This window comes from Talpa europaea (assembly GCF_964194135.1).
Source record: "Talpa europaea genome assembly, chromosome: 1".
NCBI lineage: Eukaryota > Metazoa > Chordata > Mammalia > Eulipotyphla > Talpidae > Talpa > Talpa europaea.
This window is the reverse complement of record NC_140073.1, coordinates 13,076,908-13,095,435: the sequence shown is the minus strand read 5'-3', so window position 1 is coordinate 13,095,435 and position 18,528 is coordinate 13,076,908. Positions and strand designations below refer to the sequence as shown.

At 58.6% G+C, this 18,528-nt stretch overlaps 1 protein-coding gene across 8 annotated transcripts in view; it reads left to right on the top strand.

Annotated features, from left to right (window-relative positions):
• DGKZ (diacylglycerol kinase zeta) overlaps positions 1 to 18,528 on the top strand; it is a gene marked incomplete at its 5' end in the record, with an annotated part of 40,025 nt that overhangs the window by 14,008 nt on the left and 7,489 nt on the right. For 2 of the 8 annotated variants that reach the window (XM_084244497.1, XM_084244501.1), the window contains 9 exons: positions 14,332 to 14,440; positions 14,713 to 14,808; positions 15,110 to 15,184; positions 16,308 to 16,364; positions 16,609 to 16,677; positions 17,504 to 17,575; positions 17,682 to 17,798; positions 17,902 to 17,973; positions 18,257 to 18,352. In XM_084244497.1, the coding sequence (XP_084100623.1) occupies positions 14,332 to 14,440; positions 14,713 to 14,808; positions 15,110 to 15,184; positions 16,308 to 16,364; positions 16,609 to 16,677; positions 17,504 to 17,575; positions 17,682 to 17,798; positions 17,902 to 17,973; positions 18,257 to 18,352 (763 nt within the window). Of the gene's footprint in view, positions 1 to 13,059; positions 13,998 to 14,331; positions 14,445 to 14,712; positions 14,809 to 15,106; positions 15,185 to 16,307; positions 16,365 to 16,608; positions 16,678 to 17,503; positions 17,576 to 17,681; positions 17,799 to 17,901; positions 17,974 to 18,256; positions 18,353 to 18,528 lie in introns of those variants that run through there. The other 6 variants (XM_084244499.1, XM_084244500.1, XM_084244495.1 and 3 more) reach the window with 5 other exon arrangements.

Here is an 18,528-nt window from a genome sequence, read left to right as displayed (position 1 = left end):
AAAGGGGGGTGGGGTCAAGGATAGCGAATAGATTGGCGGTGGCTGCTGCAGTTAGGTTGAGAATTCTGCCTTCCAGTCTTGGCTGGGCGCTGGCGTTCTTTAATCAAGTAGCACTGTTTGCTGTGGACTGGGGAGGGTAGCCATGGTCTGTGGGTGGCCTGTTTGCCATCCCTGATCCAATCAGAACAGTCTCTGGATGGTATCCATTTTGGTATCTTCCTTAAAGAGGCTTTTCCTTAAAACCCCCTCACATGCACACCCGCCCCCGCCACAATTGGCTTCACCTTCCTGGAATCTGAGGAGCCGTCTGCCATCCCCCCTTTTGAGCCCAGTAAGACACGAGGCTGAGCTCTGTCCTCCGCAGCTCCCTTCCACCTCACTTCTCCTTGCTGGGAGCCACCAGCCCCCTCTCAGAAGAGGAGGCATGCCCCTGCCTAGTGCCAGGGCAGCTGGGCCTCTCCACTGACCCTGCAGGTTCTGTTGGCCCAAGGGGTGGTCAGCCAGAAGTGGGTGGAACAGTGGAACAGTGATTGTCTCCTCCTTCCCCTCCCAGGCCCACCTGGAGAGAAGAAAGATTCTTATCCTCTGGCCTGGGCCCAGTGGTCTGACCCTGAGAAGGTCGCGAGCTTGTGGATTAGCTGGGCTTGAGCTCCGAGGCATCAGAAATTACCTGGCACCTCACACCTCACGACATAAGGAGCCCCTGGGAGCCTGCGTGGTGACTGCCACCCCTGCCCTTCACTAGCGTTCAAAGTCATTAGATGCCAGAGGGCAGGAAATGCACCTGTGGAACAAGTTTGAGACAATAGGTCCCATTTAGAGGTGACGCCACATGGTCCCAAGGGAACATGGTCACAAAGTCCGGGCTGGCAGCTGGGCAGCCTGAGTGCAAGCACCCCCAGTTTGAGTTGGTTTTGCAATGATTGGAGACAGACGTGTTGAGTGAGGGATGCCGAACGCTCAGAGGTAAGCCCTGTCTGAGGCTCCTGGATGTCTGGGAATAAACGGAGCTTCTTTGAGTGGTTCTTCTTACTCAGGTTAACACTGGGAGTGGCCCATGTGGCAGAGGGAGGTGGGGGCAAGCCCAGGCCCCTGGCAGCGGGGAGCAGGGGGCAGTGAGAGAAACAGGCCTGCCCTCCTCGACTTCCTGGAGCCCTCTCCAGAAGTCACCACTCATCTCCCAGGCAGAGGAGGGGGCATGCTGGCCCTGAGACTTGGCCTGTGCTGTTCCCCAGGAGAAGCAGAGGTTGGGTCCCTTATACCCCTCAGAGGCGAGAGGTTCAAGGTCCCAGCTGACCCAGGAACTTGCCAGGTAATATTGCTAAAACGACACAAGGGGGAGACAACTACCACAGCAGGGAGTGCAGTCTCCTCTGGCCAGTCCACTTGCCCCAGAGACCTGCTGTGAGTGGACCCCGAGACACTTCCTACTGGTGAGCGGTCCTCTGACAGGGTGGAGCCACGCAGAAGGCAGCAGAAAGCAGGCTCAGTGTGCACGGCTGTAGCATCTGGCACAACTCCCTCCTCCTGGAGTTGGAGGCCCAATGAGTTGCCTTGACCAAACCAGGTTCTTACAGCTCCCAAGGCTAGTCCCCTAACTCTTAAGCCATGTCAGTTTGTGCCACATCACAGGAACCCAAAGAAGCTTTCCTGCTTTCTGAGAAACCCTCATCTGGCACCTTCCAAGCTGCCAGATGCCTCCTCCTTCTCCTGCGCCCCGCCCCCTCCAGGTTTCTGTTGCCACCCCAGCAGCTCTGTAGGTCAGCCTTGGGGGGGCAGTGAGCTGACTACTGCCCCATGTTCTGAAATCATTAGCGTGCCATGCGCACAGAGGGCCTGCGTGCAATCCTTCATCCCCATGGTTCTCAGCCCAGGGCCTGGCTAGCATGTGGTCACAAGGGAGAGCTCTGGGGGGCGGTTTCCCCTGGGAAGGGTAGGCCAGAGCCTACCTGAATGTCTTTGAGGAGCTGCCATTCTGCCCTCTTCCTTCTCACCCCTTCCTTGGCTGAGGCAAGGTATTAGAGGGCAGGTCTGAGAGAGACCAAGGGCTCCGTGGCCCGAGGAGGTGCGCCTACCCTTCTCTGCGTCCAGATGAGTGGTGCGCCAGGGATTAACAGTTGTCAGAGCTTGTAAATCCATCATTTTCACAACTTCCTCACAACAGCCTTGTAGTTGGTTTTATTCCCGCTTTCCAGATGAGGAGACAAGGCACAGGAAGGTCAGGGTCCTGGCTCAGGATCACAGTGCTCGCCCTGGAGCCCGGCGGAGCTACTCATGCCGCCAGGCTGCCCTGCTTATTCTTCTGCTCTTGCCTTTCAGTCCCCTTGGGTAAGCTGAGAAGGGTTTGAGTGCTCCGTGAGGTGGAGTTGGAGCACAGTGAGACCCGTGAGCTGCTCTGCTGCTGGACCCCAGGAGCTTCAGGGGGAGACCCTTGGGAGGGAGGCTGGGGGGTGAGCGTAGCCTTGTGCTTCCCGGGCTGGATCTGGCATGTAGGGGCAAGGCTGTGACCTTTTATCTTGTTTACAAAGTGCACGGATGCTTTCAAAACCACCCTGGGGTCAGCAGGTGGCCTGGGCCTGGGGAGAGCCCTCAGAGGCAGAGCACAGCGCAGCAGAGGTGGCCTCTTTTGTGCCCAGACTCCTTGGGTGAGAGTTCTGAAGAAAGAGGGAGGGCCCCAGAGCCTGCACCCTCCACATTCGGATACCTCGTCCCCTTGCCCTGGCAGAGCGCCAGTGCAGAGCTCCCACAGAGAAGCCTCTCCCCGGTTAGGGCTGAGCCCCATCACAGCACATGCCGAAATAGCTGTCTGGGAGCCTGGGCCTGTGCCACCCACGCCCTGGCATCGTGCGGGTTAACAGCTTGCCTGTCTCTCCGCCCTCCCCCCCCCCCCAGCTTGCTGACATTTTACTGAGGCGGGGGTGGTTGTGAAAGGGGGCAAGCTGGTTCCTGCTCCCCAGCCCACGCAGACACCCCACAGACAGCCCACCACCCACTCACTATCCCCTGGGAGGCAACCCTTGTGGGGGAGACCTTCTTTCCGGCCCCACAGGCATGGGGCTCCTACTTTAAGACAGTGTAAGGAACATCCTCTGGGATCCATGCTAAAACCCGCCCATGGAGGACCCAGTCCCTCCTCCCCCCAGGAGCTGTTCTTCCTCTGGGGGGGGGTCTTTTTAAAAAGTTATTTAAAAACTGTTTTAAAAGCATAAAACAGGTTGCAATTAGAAAAGTATACAGAGTAACACAGCGCCCAGCACCGAGCTTGGTGGAGTCTCCCATTACGCCATAATTGCTTTAGAGAAAATGCTTTAGAGACAGGCCCGGTGGCTCCCTCTCCAGAGGTAACCATCATCCTGGCTTTGATGTTGGTGTTCCCATGCCTGATTTTAAATTTTTCCTACCCAGGTATGTACCCACAGCTGCCTGTAACACTGCTCGGTATGGCTTTGTGCTTGATTTGAACAGTATACTGTTCGATTTTCCCTTCCACACTGTTTGGGAGATTTAACCATCTTGAAACACCAGGTCTTGTGAACCCATTTTAGCTGCCACGGGCCATTTTGTAGCTGTGTGGCAGCTACTGCCCGGTCTCCTGGTGATGCACTTTTTTTTTTTAGAAGCATGTTTTATCTATTTATCTATTTTATTTGTTTGTTTGTTCCTGTCTATACAAGCACTGGGTACAGTCAGAAGCGCAGGAGGGTGAGAGAATCCACCAGAGCCAGAGCGGGGAGCAGAGCAGGCAGAAGGACCGAAGGACACTGCTGAGGGGAGCAGCGGGCGGCAGGAGAGGTCTGCGCGCCATGCGGGACCCTCCTCTGGTGGCCAGGGAGCAGCCGGGGATCGAACCTGAGCCGTGGAGGCTTCAGGCAGCTTCGCAGCCCAGCGCTCAACCGCTGCGCCACCGGGGAGGCCCTGGTGATGCACTTTTAAGTGGTTGGTAGTTTCTTGGCACAGCAAGCAGGTCCTCGGAGGGGGCCTTTCTGTGTGTTCTGTCCACACTGTGTGGTCATGGGCCATTTGTCTTCAGCGTACATGGGTGTTGCTGAATTGTGCTCCAAAATGGTTGTCTAATTTTTTGGCTCCTGGGGTTATTTTTCTCTCTTTAAAGTTTTGGTGAGCTGAGGAATGGGTTACCATCCACAAACTCTTCCTCTTTCAAGCGTGAGGCAGAGAAAGTGGGTGTTATCCCATTTGTCTGATGAGAAAATTAAGGCTCAGACCCTTAAGAGACTCGGCTTGAGGTCAGAGGGATGGTCAGAAGCAGAACCTCTCCGGACCTTTGAGCCCAAGTCCACGGGAAAGACCTGCGTCCCCTGTGATGTGTCAGGGAGCTGCTGGGCAAGGTTTCTGTTTCAAAGGCAGGAAAAACCTCCTGTGTGGGGTACATGGAAGCTTGGAGAGGGGGTGGGACCTGGGGGCTGATGGCTGATTCTGCAAAGATCTGGGAGCTGGGAAGGGAGCATTATGTTCAGAGGGGGAGTTAAATTTTGAATGAGGAGATAAAGGGGGAATGCTGGTCCCGGCAGATGGGGAGTGGAGGCCTGCGGCAGACAGGAGACGGCCACGGGAGGGACCGGTCACAAGAGAAGAGGGACGTGGAGGCCAGCAGGGGTATGTAGCAAAGGGGCCCTCTAGGGAGACCTGGAGGGAGACATATCAGAATTCCCATCTGGGATCGGTTTCAGCCTGTGCCTCTGGGACAGGAGAGTCAGCCCTTGTGCTGAGACCAGCAACTTGCCCAACCAGTGCTGGCAGGAAGGCCTCAGGAGCCGACCAGCCTCTGGACCTCTGCGCCGGCCGGCCGGAAGCCCTTCACTTTCAGCTTGATCCACTCCAGGAGGCTGAAACCGGACCCTTCGCTTTTCCCTCCACTCACTCCTTCGGGCACGCCCAGCGCTTCTAGACACTGGGGATGCAATTACCAGCAATACGTGGTCCCAGGGGCTCACAGTCTGCTGGGGGATACAACTCATCAACCAGTGTGATAGCCCAGAGTAACGGGGGGGGGGGTGTGTGGGGAGGTGTGTGTACAAGCGTGGGAGCAGCTAACCCCCCGGGAGAGGAGGCTAGGGAGAACTTTCCAGCAGAGCCAATGTCTGAGCCAACTCTGAAAAGATGAGAGGAAAAAGATGAAGGAGGGCTCACTGCGCAGAGGAGGGGCATATAGTGTACCAGCCAGTGTACCAGGCTGCCCCGTGCTTTGCTGGCAGGGGTGAGGGGGAGCTGAGAGCATGGGTCCCGAGCAGACTCCTGGGTGGCCACTGACCAGATGCATGACTGCGGGCAAATGACTTTATCTTTGCGCTTCAGTTTCCTCATCGGTAAGACAGGGATAATACTTTGTGTGAAAATTACATGAGTTAATATTTGTGAAACACTCAAAACAGTGTCCTGGCCCTGAGCCCGAGGTGAACTAGCATCTGTCAAGTAACGTGTAAGAAGTGTGAAAGAGATGCGGGAGGAGGCCAGCCACCGTCTTCGCCTTTTGCTCAGCTGACAGTGCAAGCCAGGCAGGGCAAGTGGGTACTTCCGAATGAAATCTGGGGGCAGTGGGAGAATAGCTTGGAAGAGAGGCTCAAAGGAATCAGTCAGTCCCTCAGTCATTCTGCACACATTTCTCCAGGGGCTACCAGGAACCAGACCCTGGGACTCGGCACACAAAGGAGAAACTGGGGGTGTTTCAGTGCAGAGCTCTGAGCTGTGATCCTCGCCCAGCCCCCAAGGGTCTCAGGCCACCCCTCCCCCTGCCAACCACCCTCCCATGTGACTTCATGTCGCCAAATCAGGCTGTCCAGGTCTCATAAGGACAGCCGTGGAGAGCATGGAGTGGGCGATGGCACCCAGCCCAGAAAAGGGGCCTCAGCTGTCACTCCTCAGGTCTTCTGGAGCCGAGAGGAAGGGGGCTGCTAAAACGGGCTATTGCCGTCCCTTGTGCCCAACAAGAAGAAGTGGCCTGGGCCAGCCTGGGCCTTGTGGTCAGCCCTTGGGTGCGGTACCCGAGGTGGAGGAAGCCATTCTCTTCCCCCAAGGCGCTAGCCCATCCCCCATGGAATTCCCTGTTCCTTCCCGGGTGATGGACAGTAAACACTGGATCGCGGCCTGGGCTGTGCAGGGCATGGCCAGCTGCACTAGCTCTGGTCCTGGACCCTTGGGAACCTGTGGTCTGCTGGGGGGTGTGGAGGGGGAATGAGGCATATGGATTTGAAAGAATCAGGACTTCCCGGAGTCCGGGGCAGGAGAGCCAATGGGTGATGTGCAGTTATCAGTGGGAGTGATGTGTTCTTGGCTAGGGCAGCTGTGAGCAGGTGGGATTTTGATACAAGTGGGGAAGGAGGCCAGTATTCCGGGCAGAAGGTGTGCCACATGCAGGGGCACAGCAGTGGGCTTGGCACCACCACGCTGGGGGACAGAAAATAGGTTGGCGTGGCTAGAACAAGGGTCTGCGTCAATGACTGCAAGGTTGGGTTAGGACCACCTTGCAAAAGCCTCATTTGCCAGGCTGGAGGATTGGAAAGCTTTCGGAATCAGTGGTTCACAAAGCATGGTCCTGGGGTACCCTAGACCCTTGAGGGCATTGATTGGTAAGATCGTAATAACACTTTTATAACTGCCCTGGTTCGTGCCCCTTTTCCCCATGCTAATGTTTTTACTGATGGTGCTAAAAAAAAAGGGGGGGTGGGGGGCGGGGAGTGGATCTGCTACCTTAGCACAGGCAGAGGCAGTGACCCTTTTAAGCAGGAGCTGTTGTATTCTTCGCACTCATGAGAACAACAAAGATGTGGTAAAAATAATTGTAAAGCCGAGGCCTTTGAGTATATGTTTTTTTAAATATCCTGTGCGATGTAAGGCACTGCTGCTGCAGAGGGGCTGGGCTGTGGCTTGGGGAGCCCTTCAGGGCTGGCACCCTGCACTCAGGTCTCGTTTAAAAGAGCATCTTTAACACAAAAGTACTGACGGTCTGTGCAGATGTGGGTGTGTGGCAGCTATTTTCTCAAAAAATGAGTGACATGAATTTGCCACTTCAAAAAACACTATCCCTGTTTGTTGCTAATGATAAACTGGACTTTTGAGTGAAAATCGTATCCTCTGGAGCCTGCCAGTTTCCCAGGATGTCAAGACTGGTCGGAGGAGAACAGTGGTAATACCAGCAAAAGTGATTTTTTGATGTTGTGGAAGGAAATGTGTCCATACTTGGAAGATTTTCATTACTCAGTAAACCAGTGTTTTCCAAAGCCTGATGTTTGATGTTGCAAAATTCTAAAAATGCAAGATAATGCAAAGTTCATTGATAAGGTTTCAGGCTCCACATTGCTCCACTAACCTTTCAGAAACTACCACTTGTCATACTTTGGTGAAGGAGCACAGAAGAATGTTTATAACTGCCTGAGAGGTTATTAAAATCTTTCTTTCCTTCCCTATCTACATGTCAGTGTGAGATGAGATTTTCTTCGCATACCTCAACCAAACAACTTCTTGCAACAGCTTGACTGAAGAGGCAGGTACGAGCTCCAGCTCTCTTCTCTTCAGCTAACGTGAAAGAGATTGGCCAAAGTTAAAACAATGCCACTCTTCTTGGTGGTTTTTCACATTTTAAGTAATTTTTCCCCATAAAATGATGTATGTTCATGTGTGGTGGGCTTATTGCTTTGAAAAGAATGAATAAACATTTTTTAACGTTTCTCATTTTAATTTCTAATATGGCAGGCATTAATAGCTATAGTCTCCATGAATAAAACCTCTTTGAGATTTTCAATTTATAGTCTTCAGATTGAAGACTATAAAGGGGTCCTGGGATGGGGACGTCTGAGAGCTGCCACTTGAGCGCCTCGGGAGCCAGGAGTGTGGGCGAGGGGTGCGTTATAAGCGGGCATGTGTCCCCCGGGTCAACCTTTCTTGGACACCAACCAGGGAGACTCTGGCAGGGCCCCTTGGCCGAGCCAGGAGACCTGACTGAGAGCCCCGGCTCCACCACTGCTGAGCCGTGGGCCTCCGTGCCAGCCTCCTCGGGCTCCCGCTGCCCCTGGTTCGAGCAATGACGAGGCTCCCGTCTGATAATGCTTGTAGAAAAGTGCTTTGTAAGTTGTGAAACACTCAGCAGATATTTATTTTTGTGGTCATTCTGTCTGGAGCCAGTGCTTAGCTGTCTCAGAGGCTTTCCCTAAATCCCTGAAAGCCTGCCCTGTGGGTGCCAGAGGGCGCAGGTAGCTCCAGGGAAGGGAGCCAGCCTGCCCCCCACTTCTCCCTCCCCAAGCGTGTGGGGATCCGAGGCAGGAGCTGTGCTGTGACAGGCACGTGGAGGGGAGGCTCCTGGGCTCAGCCTGCCTGGCCCGCCCTGGGGACTTGGGGGAGAGAAGCCAGGAGGCAAAGCTGGGGTGCGTTCCGCCCACCCTCGTTGTCGGCTCGCTGCAGGGCCGGGAGCCGCCGCTGGGAGAGGAAGTGCAGTCGGTTACCAATTGGGTTATTTTCATAACGGCTCTCAGGCGGGGGGAGGAGAGTGCGGGGGGAGGGGGCAGAGGAGCAGCCACAGCCGCTCGCTCTCCAAACTAGGACTTGCTGGGCCTCCAGCCGGCAGCCAGGAGCTGGAGCCAGAGCCGGGGCTCTCATCTGCCCAAGGGGACCCCAGCCCCCACCTGCTCGCCCACCTTCCAGATCAGGTCAAAAGGGGCTTCCCCCAACCCTTCCTTACCTTCTGCTTCCTCCCTCCTGTATCTAACTAGGTGGGTCTGGGGAGGGGTAGATCAGGGTGGCTCCAGGCACCACTCTCCCTAGAGGAGGGTCCTCCTCTGCCAGGCTCCTGAGGCTGATGGAAAGGAATGGGAAGGTGGAGGTGGAGCCCCTGCCTCCTAAGCCAGGGCAGCCCCTGGCTTGGCACCTCCTTACCATGCAGTCTGGCCTGCCCCCATTCCTGCTCTGCATTTGTGTTTGTTTTGTTCTGGGCAAGATCCCCTTAGTCACCAGCCCCCCGGGCAGGCCTCCCTTGCAGCTGTCCCTGCCTCCTTCCCTCTGACCCAGGGGCTGTGGGAGCAGAGCAGCCCCCTGGGGAGGCAGCTCCAGGCCCTTGCTCTGGGGCTGCTGGAAGTGGGGCAGCTTTCCCAGCCTCCGCAGCGGGAACGGCTGTGGGGCCTTATGCATAGCGAAGGGTGGGCACTCTGGACGAGAGCCATGGGGTGTCCTGGTGAGCCCTTCTGGAGCAGCGGGGTTCCCGGGGACAAGCCTGGTACCAGGGCAGAGGGCATTCCTCCCAGCATGAGCAGACACCCAGGTGGCTCCTGCTACAGGGTTCTGTTCCTCATGTGGTGGGGTGGTGACCACCCTGGGCACTCCTGCTTCCCTTTCTGGGTCCCCACCCCCCCACCACAGGCAGAGACAAACTCCAGGTGGTGGCACGATCCACACATCCCGGGGTCTGCTGTGGCTTTGGGCCCTGCCATGCCCCTGCTCTGCCAGGTACCATCAGGTACTTTATACCATCATCTCATCAGAACCTCTGAACTAGGTAGCATCACCCGCATTTTGCAGATGAGAAAATAGACTCAGGTGCCTTGATGAGCTCAGGGAAGCGATGGCAGATGCAGCATTCTAGAACCCTTGGTCTTTCCATTTGAAAACCCCCCTGGGTGTGAGAGTGTGGGCCAGGAGGCGGGACTCCTGTCCTGTCCTTTCCAGCAGGCGCCCTCATGCCCGCTCACCCCACTCGGTCGGTCCACCCAAGGTGTGTGGCCAGACAGCGCTGAGCTGGTCTCATCCGTGGCACCTCGGACCTCCCCAGGCCCTGGCAGGCAGTGGGCTTGGCTGGGGCCCATGAGTCCTTTCCCACCCTGTCCCCTTTGGGAGGGACAGCCTTTCCCCAAGCCCCCCACCAGAAGGCTGAGGGGCAGCCATTTTGCTCTGCTCTTGGTGTCAGAACCTGTGGGGCCTCGTCAGTGACCTTTAGATGCACAGACTGTGTGGTGTGTCATAGGTGAGGGAGCGTGAGGTGAGAAGAAGCCGCCGCGCAGATCTGCTGTGAGCAAAAGCCCCGGGCTCGGGCAGAGGAAAGGCTGCAGCAGACCTGAGCCTGCCTGAGCTTTTGACCAGACCCAGGAGAAGCCTGCACAGAGATAGGAAGTCAGAAGTCAGGCAGTTGCTGACCAGAGGACAGATGTTTCTATGGCGACCAGAGGAACAGGAAGCAAGGGGGCTGGTGGGAGGGGGCCAGGGGAGGCAGAGGCATGGGTGCCTGGGAGAGAGTGTGTCGCAAATGTCGCATCAGCCAGTCTCATAAGCTCCTGGGACAAACAGGCAGCAGGCCCGTGAGGGGACTGCCCTAGCCTGCCTTGCTCCCCACTCAAAGCGACTGCCCCTCAGACAACCACGGAGACTCCTGGACAGATGTTTATTTGGGGCTACCCAGCAGAGTCACCGGGCCAGGGCACTGTGGGGCACCTGCAGGTTGCCCCGTGTCATGAGACAGGCGAGCAAGTGGCCTTTTCCCCGGGTCCCTCTTGGCGTGGGTCTGGGACAGCAGGCAGGGCCCAGCCCTCACCGCCACCCGCAGCGCTTCTGCAGCACCTCCCCCCACTGACTGTGGCCTTTTGTTTTCTGGGTGACACTAGCATCAGGCGGTGTGTCCGGGTGACTAATCTCCTCCAGGCTGGGCAGCTGTCACAGGACGGCCTGACCAGACGGGCGGAGAAAACCGACACCCTGCAGAGAGCTGGCAGGCCAGTGCCTGGCAGCCATGGGCAGCCAGGCCTCCGGGCTCAGGCCTGGGACACCGAGGAGACTGAGGCGGGCACACCTGCGTCCAGGCCCCAGTTCTGTCTCTGACCGGCCCGGTGACCTTGTCGCTGTACTCCAAGCCTCGCTTTCCTCAGCTCAGTAATGGAGCCACTGGTCCTGCCTGCCTCACAGGGCATGAGAGGACAGGTGACGGCGCAGAGCCCGGGGCACAGGAGGCGTGCGGCACATGCAGCCGTGATGGTCATCGTAGTTCTCTTCCCTGCCCCGTCGCAGGCTACTCTCCACTGTGTCTCGGGCTCAGCCTGGCCTTCAGAGACGCTCGGCTCCAGCATGGACCGTGTCCAGACGAGCTAGCTGTGCACTCTGGGCAAGTTACCTCTCTGTGCCTCAGTTTCCCTTCAGGGACGCGGCATGACGCAATGCCCATTCCTTAGGGTATTGTGGTTTATAAAATGATGACACGTTTGTGAAGGGCTCGGCGCAGCCGGTGAACCCGGGGCGATAGGGGGTGGGGGGCAGTCGGTCAGTGTCAGCACAATGATAGTGATGTTAAGAGGAAGCCAAGAGCTCTGCCCGTACCTGCTCCCCTGCCCGGAGCTCACCCCCTCCCCCTCTCCCTGTCACCTGCATGGGCGGGGTCTGTGACAGGCCGAGACCAGGAGCCTGTGAGTCTCCAACACTGCCTCCCAGGATGGCTGCCTCTGATGCTCCCTGGTCACAGCAGCTCAGACGCCATGGCCACCACTCATCTTCCTTCTCGGTCCCCCTGCGCCCATCAGGGCTGCAGCCCAACACTGTCTGCCAGGACCCAGAGGGCAGCAGCAAATGGGCAGGCCCCAGACATGCAGGCTGGTCTGGCCCCTCAAGCCCCATTCTATCCCAGCCACCACCCTGACCTCTGCCAGACCTGCAAGTGGAAGTGTTTCTCCAAGCAGATGTCCCTGACTTGGGCCTGCCTGTGGCGCCAGGGCACAGGAGAGCACTTGAAGGCGGGACACTGGCCTCCCCTGCCCCCTGGAAGCATAGAGGGCTTCCTGCCCTTCCCCCACTGCTAGGGAGCGGTGAGGGGTCAGATGCCCCCAGCGTGTTAAGTAGGGACAGCAGGAGTAGGTGAAGGGGTGAAGGAAGGCCTGGGGTCAGACAGGCCAAGAGCAGATGGCTCGAGCAAGGATGGTCACCAGCAGGCCTGCGGGGGATGCTCTGGGCAGCTCAGTGTTTAGACTTTGAGCATTGGGGTTTCTAGGATGGCTCCAAGGAAAGCTGCAGGCCCCTCGCTGGCAGAGCTGGAGGGGTTTTCAGACCTCACCGAGGACTTCCACACGTGGGATGTGCACACCTGCCTCTTTAGAAGGGAGCGAGAGGGCATCTGGTGCTGGAACGGTCTTTACTGTCAGCCCCTGAGCTTCAGATGCACGCGCACTCAGAATCCAGAGGGCTCTGGTCTTGACTTAAGCCTCTCGTGGCCTCCCATACTGAGTCCTGGGTGAAGACTCCCTTGCAGCTGCACCTCCAGTTCTGAGGGCCTCATTCCCAGAGTCCTTGAATCCCTGAACTGGACTTCAGACCCTCTCCGTGTCTAGGTGCCATGCTCAGCCAGGCCCTGTTCAGTGGCTGGGGGTGTAGGGGTGTCCTTAGTTTTCTTCAGAGAGCCTCATTTATTGTAATGGGTTAGTTCATGCCACGTCCCCGAGGGCACCTAATAACCCTAACCTGCTTTTTTTTTTTTTTTTAAATATTTTTTTAAAGATTTATTTATTTATTGCTTGATTGATTTATACATACATGCATACAAGCACTGGGTACAGTCAGAAGCACGGGAGGGTGAGAGAATTCACCAGAGCCAGAGCCGGGAGCAGAGCAGGCAGAAGGACCGAAGTACACTGCTGAGGGGAGCAGCGGGCGGCAGGAGAGGTCTGCGTGCCATGTGGGACCCTTCTCCAGTGGCCGGGGAGCAGCCGGGGATCGAACTGGCACTGCAGAGGCTGCGGGCAGCTTCACAACCCAGCGCTCAACCGCTGCGCCACCGGGGAGGCCCCCTAACCTGCTTCTTATGGGTGACAAGAGAGGAAGCCTTGTCCCGGCCCTGTCTGTCTAGGCAGTTCCTAACTGGCATCCAGAACCCCAGCTTCCAGCTTCCTTTTCTTTTCCTTTCATCAGCTTCAGGCAAGCGAGTCTAAGTTCTTCAGGCCAGGGCTTTGCGGATAATGGTGCCTGGACAGGGGAAGCGGGAGGTGTAGCGGGAGGCCCCCCCACCACCACCCATCACTCCTGCGGTGTAACTGGGGACGGCATCAGTACTTCTAAGGGTTATAAATGTGGGCCCCCCAAGGATTCTTTGCTACCGTCAAGCACCTCACATACAGAGGTCAGAAGCCATAGACACGCCCTTCCTCCCAAGTGCCCCTTCTCTGCTCAGTGGGCAGAGGCTGTGAATGGGCTCCTGGGCATAGGATGGGCCATGACCTGACCTGGCTCCTGATGCGCCTGGTCTCTGTGCCCAACAGCCACCTGCGTGCCCCTGCCATGGATACCTTCTTTAAGAGACACTTCCAGCGGAAGGCCCCAGGTCCCGGAGAGGGGCAGCGGAGGTCCAGTGGCGTGGGGCTGCCCACGGGCAAGGCCCGGCGCCGTTCCCCTGCTGGGCAGGCCTCTGCCTCGTTGGTCCAACGGCGCCGCTCCAGTGCACAGCTGCAGGGCTGCCTCCTGAGCTGCGGCATGGGGACCTGGGGCTCCAGTCGCCGGCGCTCCAGCACCGTTCCTCCTGCCCACAACCCCCGGTTCATCGTAGATGAGGTGTCCCCCACACAGTCGGCCAACATAGGGGCCCAACTTCTGAGCTCACCCCTGCTGTTGGCCGGGCTGGTGGGCATGGAGGAGGAGGAGGAGGAGAAGAAGGGGCCCCAGGGGGAGGATGTGCCAGCTGTGGCATTAGGAGCTGCGCAGCTGGGCACCGAGAGAGCCGGGCCGCCCCCCGACCATGCTGCCCGGCCCCTGCTGCCCGTGCCTCGTTGCCTGCGCCGGCGCCGCGCCTCCTCCCACCTGCTCCCGGCAGACGTGGTGTGCGATCCCACCCTCTGGGGCCTGCACGGCTACTATCGGCGCCTCAGCCAGCAGCGGCCCTTGGGCCAGCACCCTGGCCCTGGGGGCCGAAGAGCCTCGGGCACCACGGCCGGCGCCGCGATGCCTGCCCGCATGCGGCCGCTCTCCCGCCGGCGGCAGGTAGCGCTGCGGCGCAAGTCGCCGGGACCCCAGGCCTGGAGCGCCCTGCTTGCGTAGGTATAGCTGCGGCCCGCAGGGCGAGTGGTGCGGCCTCCAGGGGGCTGTCTGGACGAGGGCTCGAGGTTCTGCCTGGCTGGAGGGCGCTCTGCTTGGGAACAGCCCTGGGTGGTGTCCAGAAGCCAGGACGCGCCAGCACGGCTGTGCGCAGGGCTGAGTCTCCCGCACGGGTTCTTGAGCCCCTTGGGCTGCTGTCGGCCGCTGCTCTTCCTTTTGCTTCGTGTCTTGGCCCCGGGTTGTGGCCACAGCGAGGGCAGCGATCCCAGGTGAGGGGGAAGGAGGCGGAGTCAACATGGGTGCAGCTGGCCTCAGCCGTCTCCTCTTCTGCAGGAAAGCCATCGCCAAGTCGGGCCTCCCGCACCTGGCACCCCCTCCTCCCGCCCCAGGAGCGCCGTGCGGCGAGCCAGAGCGGCAGATCCGGAGCACCGTGGACTGGAGCGTGAGTGGCGGGTGCTGGGGGCGGAGGGCTCGGCCCCTGCTGGGCTCTGGGCCGCAGTAGCAGTTGGGGGTGGAGGTTCCATGGGCCTGTGGGGTCTGAGGAGGCCTCCTGGGGTGGCCGGTCGGAGCTGAGCTGAGGAGGGCGGGTGGGGAGAGCAGTCGGGGTTGTGGTGGCCGAGCAGGTCTGTCTGGGGAGAGGCAGGGCCGGCGGGGCCGGCTGGCTCGGGGGTTGGGCAGCAGTGGTGGGCTGAGCACGCGCATCCCATCATCTAGGAATCAGCGACGTATGGGGAGCACATCTGGTTCGAGACCAACGTGTCGGGGGACTTCTGCTATGTTGGGGAGCAGTATTGTGTAGCTAAGATGCTGGTGAGTGAACGCTGCCGCGTGCTGCCCCCTGGTGGTGGAACCGCAGGTTGCAGCCTGAGGCCCGAAGCCGGCGGGCGGGCAGCTGCGACTCTTCCTGGGTCTGGGGGAGCAAGGCTGACCTGAGCAGAGGCGAGGGCGCTGCGTCCTGAGGCCAGGAGTCGAGACTCGGGGTTCCCACTGTACACAGAGGGCCCCGGTGCACCTGGGGCAGATGCATGGATTTCTCTGCCTGCCCTGGGGCAGCATCCTGGATATGGAGTTTCCTGGTGCCTCAGGGACCCCTCCTCCTTCCCTGCAGCAGAAGTCAGTGTCCCGGAGAAAGTGTGCCGCCTGCAAGATTGTGGTGCATACTCCCTGCATTGAGCAGCTGGAAAAGGTGAGTGTGGTGCTCAGCCCTTCCTGCCCCTCCCCTCTCGGCACACACACCTGTCCGCACACAGAGACTCATGTTACCTGAGTGCCACCTGCCACGGGTGCCCTAGTGCCCGCGGTGGTGAAGAGGCATGGATCCGGGAGCTGAAAGGCCTGCATTTGAATCACACCTCCCCCTGTATTAACTGCTCTACCCCAACCTCCCAGATCAAGCCCGGCATGGAGTGGGGCTCATGCACCATTAACTCAGGGGGATGAATTAACGCAGTAGCCGTGACATTTTGTCAGTACCCAGGTTGACACTTAGAGACGGCCTGGCCTTGCTGAAGCCTCATCACTCAGTGTGGCTAGGCCAGTCCCTTGTTGCAAATCCTGGCTGTGTGCCCTGCACACTGCCCCTGTAGAGACCTTTCCCCAGGAGCAGTGCCCACAGCATGTCTGCAGCCACGAGCGTGTCTGGGCAGAGGGAGATGGAGAGAATGCTGGGCGGGCGGGTCCAGGCAGAGGCTCAGAGGGCTGTTACCCCCATCCTGATTTCCCAGGCAGCAGAAACCCCTGTCAGCATGGGGAAGGCCTATAGGACGAGGAGTCAATGCGCAAGGCTAAGAAGGGCTGCTCCCCAGCCCTGACACAGAGTGAGGCTTCCCTACAATTTTGCTAAGGCTCAAGCCAGGACAATTAGGAGGAGAGAAACACATGTAGCCCCCAGCATTGGAGACGCAGCATTACAGGTTAAGGTGAAAATCAAACCGGGGTTCAACTAAGTACCCGAAGGGCTTCAGCACCAATCAGTACCAGACTGCAAACAGGATCAGGTTTCCTGCATGTGTCTAGGCTGTGACTGCAGGAGGCTGATGGGAAATAGAGGGTGAAGACACCATGGTGCCATTTCAGGGGGGAGAGGGATGCCAAACTCCCAGAATACTGCCAGAGAAAGATTCCTCTGACTAGTGAGCAGGAGGCCTTCTGAAAGGAGCATGTGTCATGTTCTGAGGGCTCCTGGGAAGATTTGGGGCCTCCAACCTTGTGAGGATGGGTCTGAATGACCCTTTCCTGCTGGGGGTGGCCATGTGCCTGACCCTGAAGAGAGAGACTGATGTTTTGGTGGTCACTGCCATGTTTCGCAGATAAATTTCCGCTGCAAGCCATCCTTCCGGGAATCGGGCTCCAGGAATGTTCGTGAGGTAATTGCTCAGGGTGGTTGGTGGCCAGTGGTTGGGTTTCCTGAGGGGCCTCTCTGCAGTGTCTCCAGAGTGCCACCAGGGGGCTCTCGGCTGCCCTGGCGTGTAGGGCTGAGCTGAGCCCAAGAGAGGGTTAAACAGCCCCATCCTTCATTGTTGATCTATTGAGGAGCGCAGGGCTCAGGGCTGGTGCCCCCCCACCCCCACCCCTAACTCACTCCACTGATACTTCTTTCTCCTCCATCAGCCAACCTTCGTGCGGCACCACTGGGTACACAGGCGACGCCAGGATGGCAAGTGTCGGCACTGTGGGAAGGTGAGAGGCTCTGCCGCCCACCAGCCCCACCCCTTGGGGCCCCCCACCCCCCTGCTGTATGTCCAGTGTGGTTTCACCGCATCCCTGGAGTGCAGAGTCCAGGGCTCGCGCTCTGCCCGGCCGTGGCGCCCAGTCAGTTCCCAGGCACCCTGACCCTGCGCTTGGTCTCTGGACTGAGCAGGGAGCCGGGAGGAGAGTTTCTGGACTGCTGGGCAGTGGGAGGGAGCCCTTTGAGAGTCTCACAGACTAATCCTTCGATAACTGAACCAGTATTTACAGAGCACCCGTTGGGTCGGGAGCTCAGAGCTGGGCAGGGGCTCCCGGAGGACAGTGTGGTTCCTAGAGACTCTGAGGCGGCCTACTCAGCACTGCCCAAAGTGGTTTCGTTCACTGAATGGTTGTTTGCTTCCTGTCTGAAAGGTGGGCACTGAAAGGTTTATGGACCTGTTGCTTTTTTCTGTATTTATTTGTAGTGCCCAGCACAGTGCCTGGCACCCAGGACTTCCTCAGTCAGTGTGGACAGTGACTGTGGCAGGTGCTAGGAGAAGCAGAAAGGACTGTGTGGGGGCCTGGCGGGGTGCGAGGTCAGGTAGGCGGGGCTGTGAGTCAGGAGTGCGCTGTGGCAGCTCCAGCAGAGCAGTCTTGAGCACCCAGTGCTGCACCGTTAACCTCAGAGTCACAGGCCCCTGACTAGGCCTCCGGCTCTAGGGGCTTATTTTAGAGTTGATTTATTTTTAAAAATGTGCTCCATTTCTGTGGACGGAACGAGGTTGACAACAGAAGAGGGCCTGGCCCTGGGTGCTGCAACCTCCCTGTGCCCCCCTAGGGCTTCCAGCAGAAGTTCACCTTCCACAGCAAGGAGATCGTGGCCATCAGCTGCTCCTGGTGCAAGCAAGCTGTGAGTGGTGCCCCGCCCTGCAGGCTGACCCCGCGCTGCCGCCACCGCGCTGAGTAGGGCCCCAGGTCTCAACTAGCCCAGCTCAGCACGCCCCCCTCCCCTCTAGTACCACAGCAAGGTGTCCTGCTTCATGCTGCAGCAGATCGAGGAGCCGTGCTCCCTGGGGGTCCACGCCGCAGTGGTCATCCCGCCAACCTGGATCCTCCGTGCCCGCAGGCCCCAGGTGAGTCCTGCCCACACCTTTGATGCCCCTACCCAGTTGGGGTCTGGCAGCCACCCCGGCCTACGCACTTCTATCACCAATAACACCCCTCCTTCCCTGACAGAATACCCTCAAGGCGAGCAAGAAGAAAAAGAGGGCATCCTTCAAGAGGAAATCTAGCAAGAAAGGGCCTGAGGTTAGACCTGGGCGGATGGGCAACTAGAGCGGGGCAGAGAGCGGTCTGGTTCTTGGAATACCAAGCCCCGGGGCTGATGCTGCCAGATCAGCCTTCAGTGGGGCAGCCTGGGCTGTGACCCTGGGGAGGGGGGAGATCAGATCTGAGCAACCTCTCTGTGGCCAGGCCCACTGTAAGGTCAGGCCCAGAGGTGGCATACGAGGGGCTGCCCAAGAGCACCACTGAGGATGGGCAGGGCCCTCCAGGACAGAATGGAGCCTTACAGGTACTCTGTGTCTCCAAGGAGGGCCGCTGGAGACCCTTCATCATCAGGCCCACCCCGTCCCCCCTCATGAAGCCCCTGCTGGTGTTTGTGAACCCCAAGAGTGGGGGCAACCAGGTACGGCCAGCCTCCCCTCTCCACTGAGCCCCGCAACTGTTCCCAAGTCCTGTTGTAGGCTTCCGCTCCACCCGCCTTCCCCAGGGATCCTGAGAAAACCCCATCCTGTCTCTGCCCCTCACCCCTTATTGAGCCTGGTTCCCACAGCCACATCCTTCTCCCTGCTTCTCCCCACC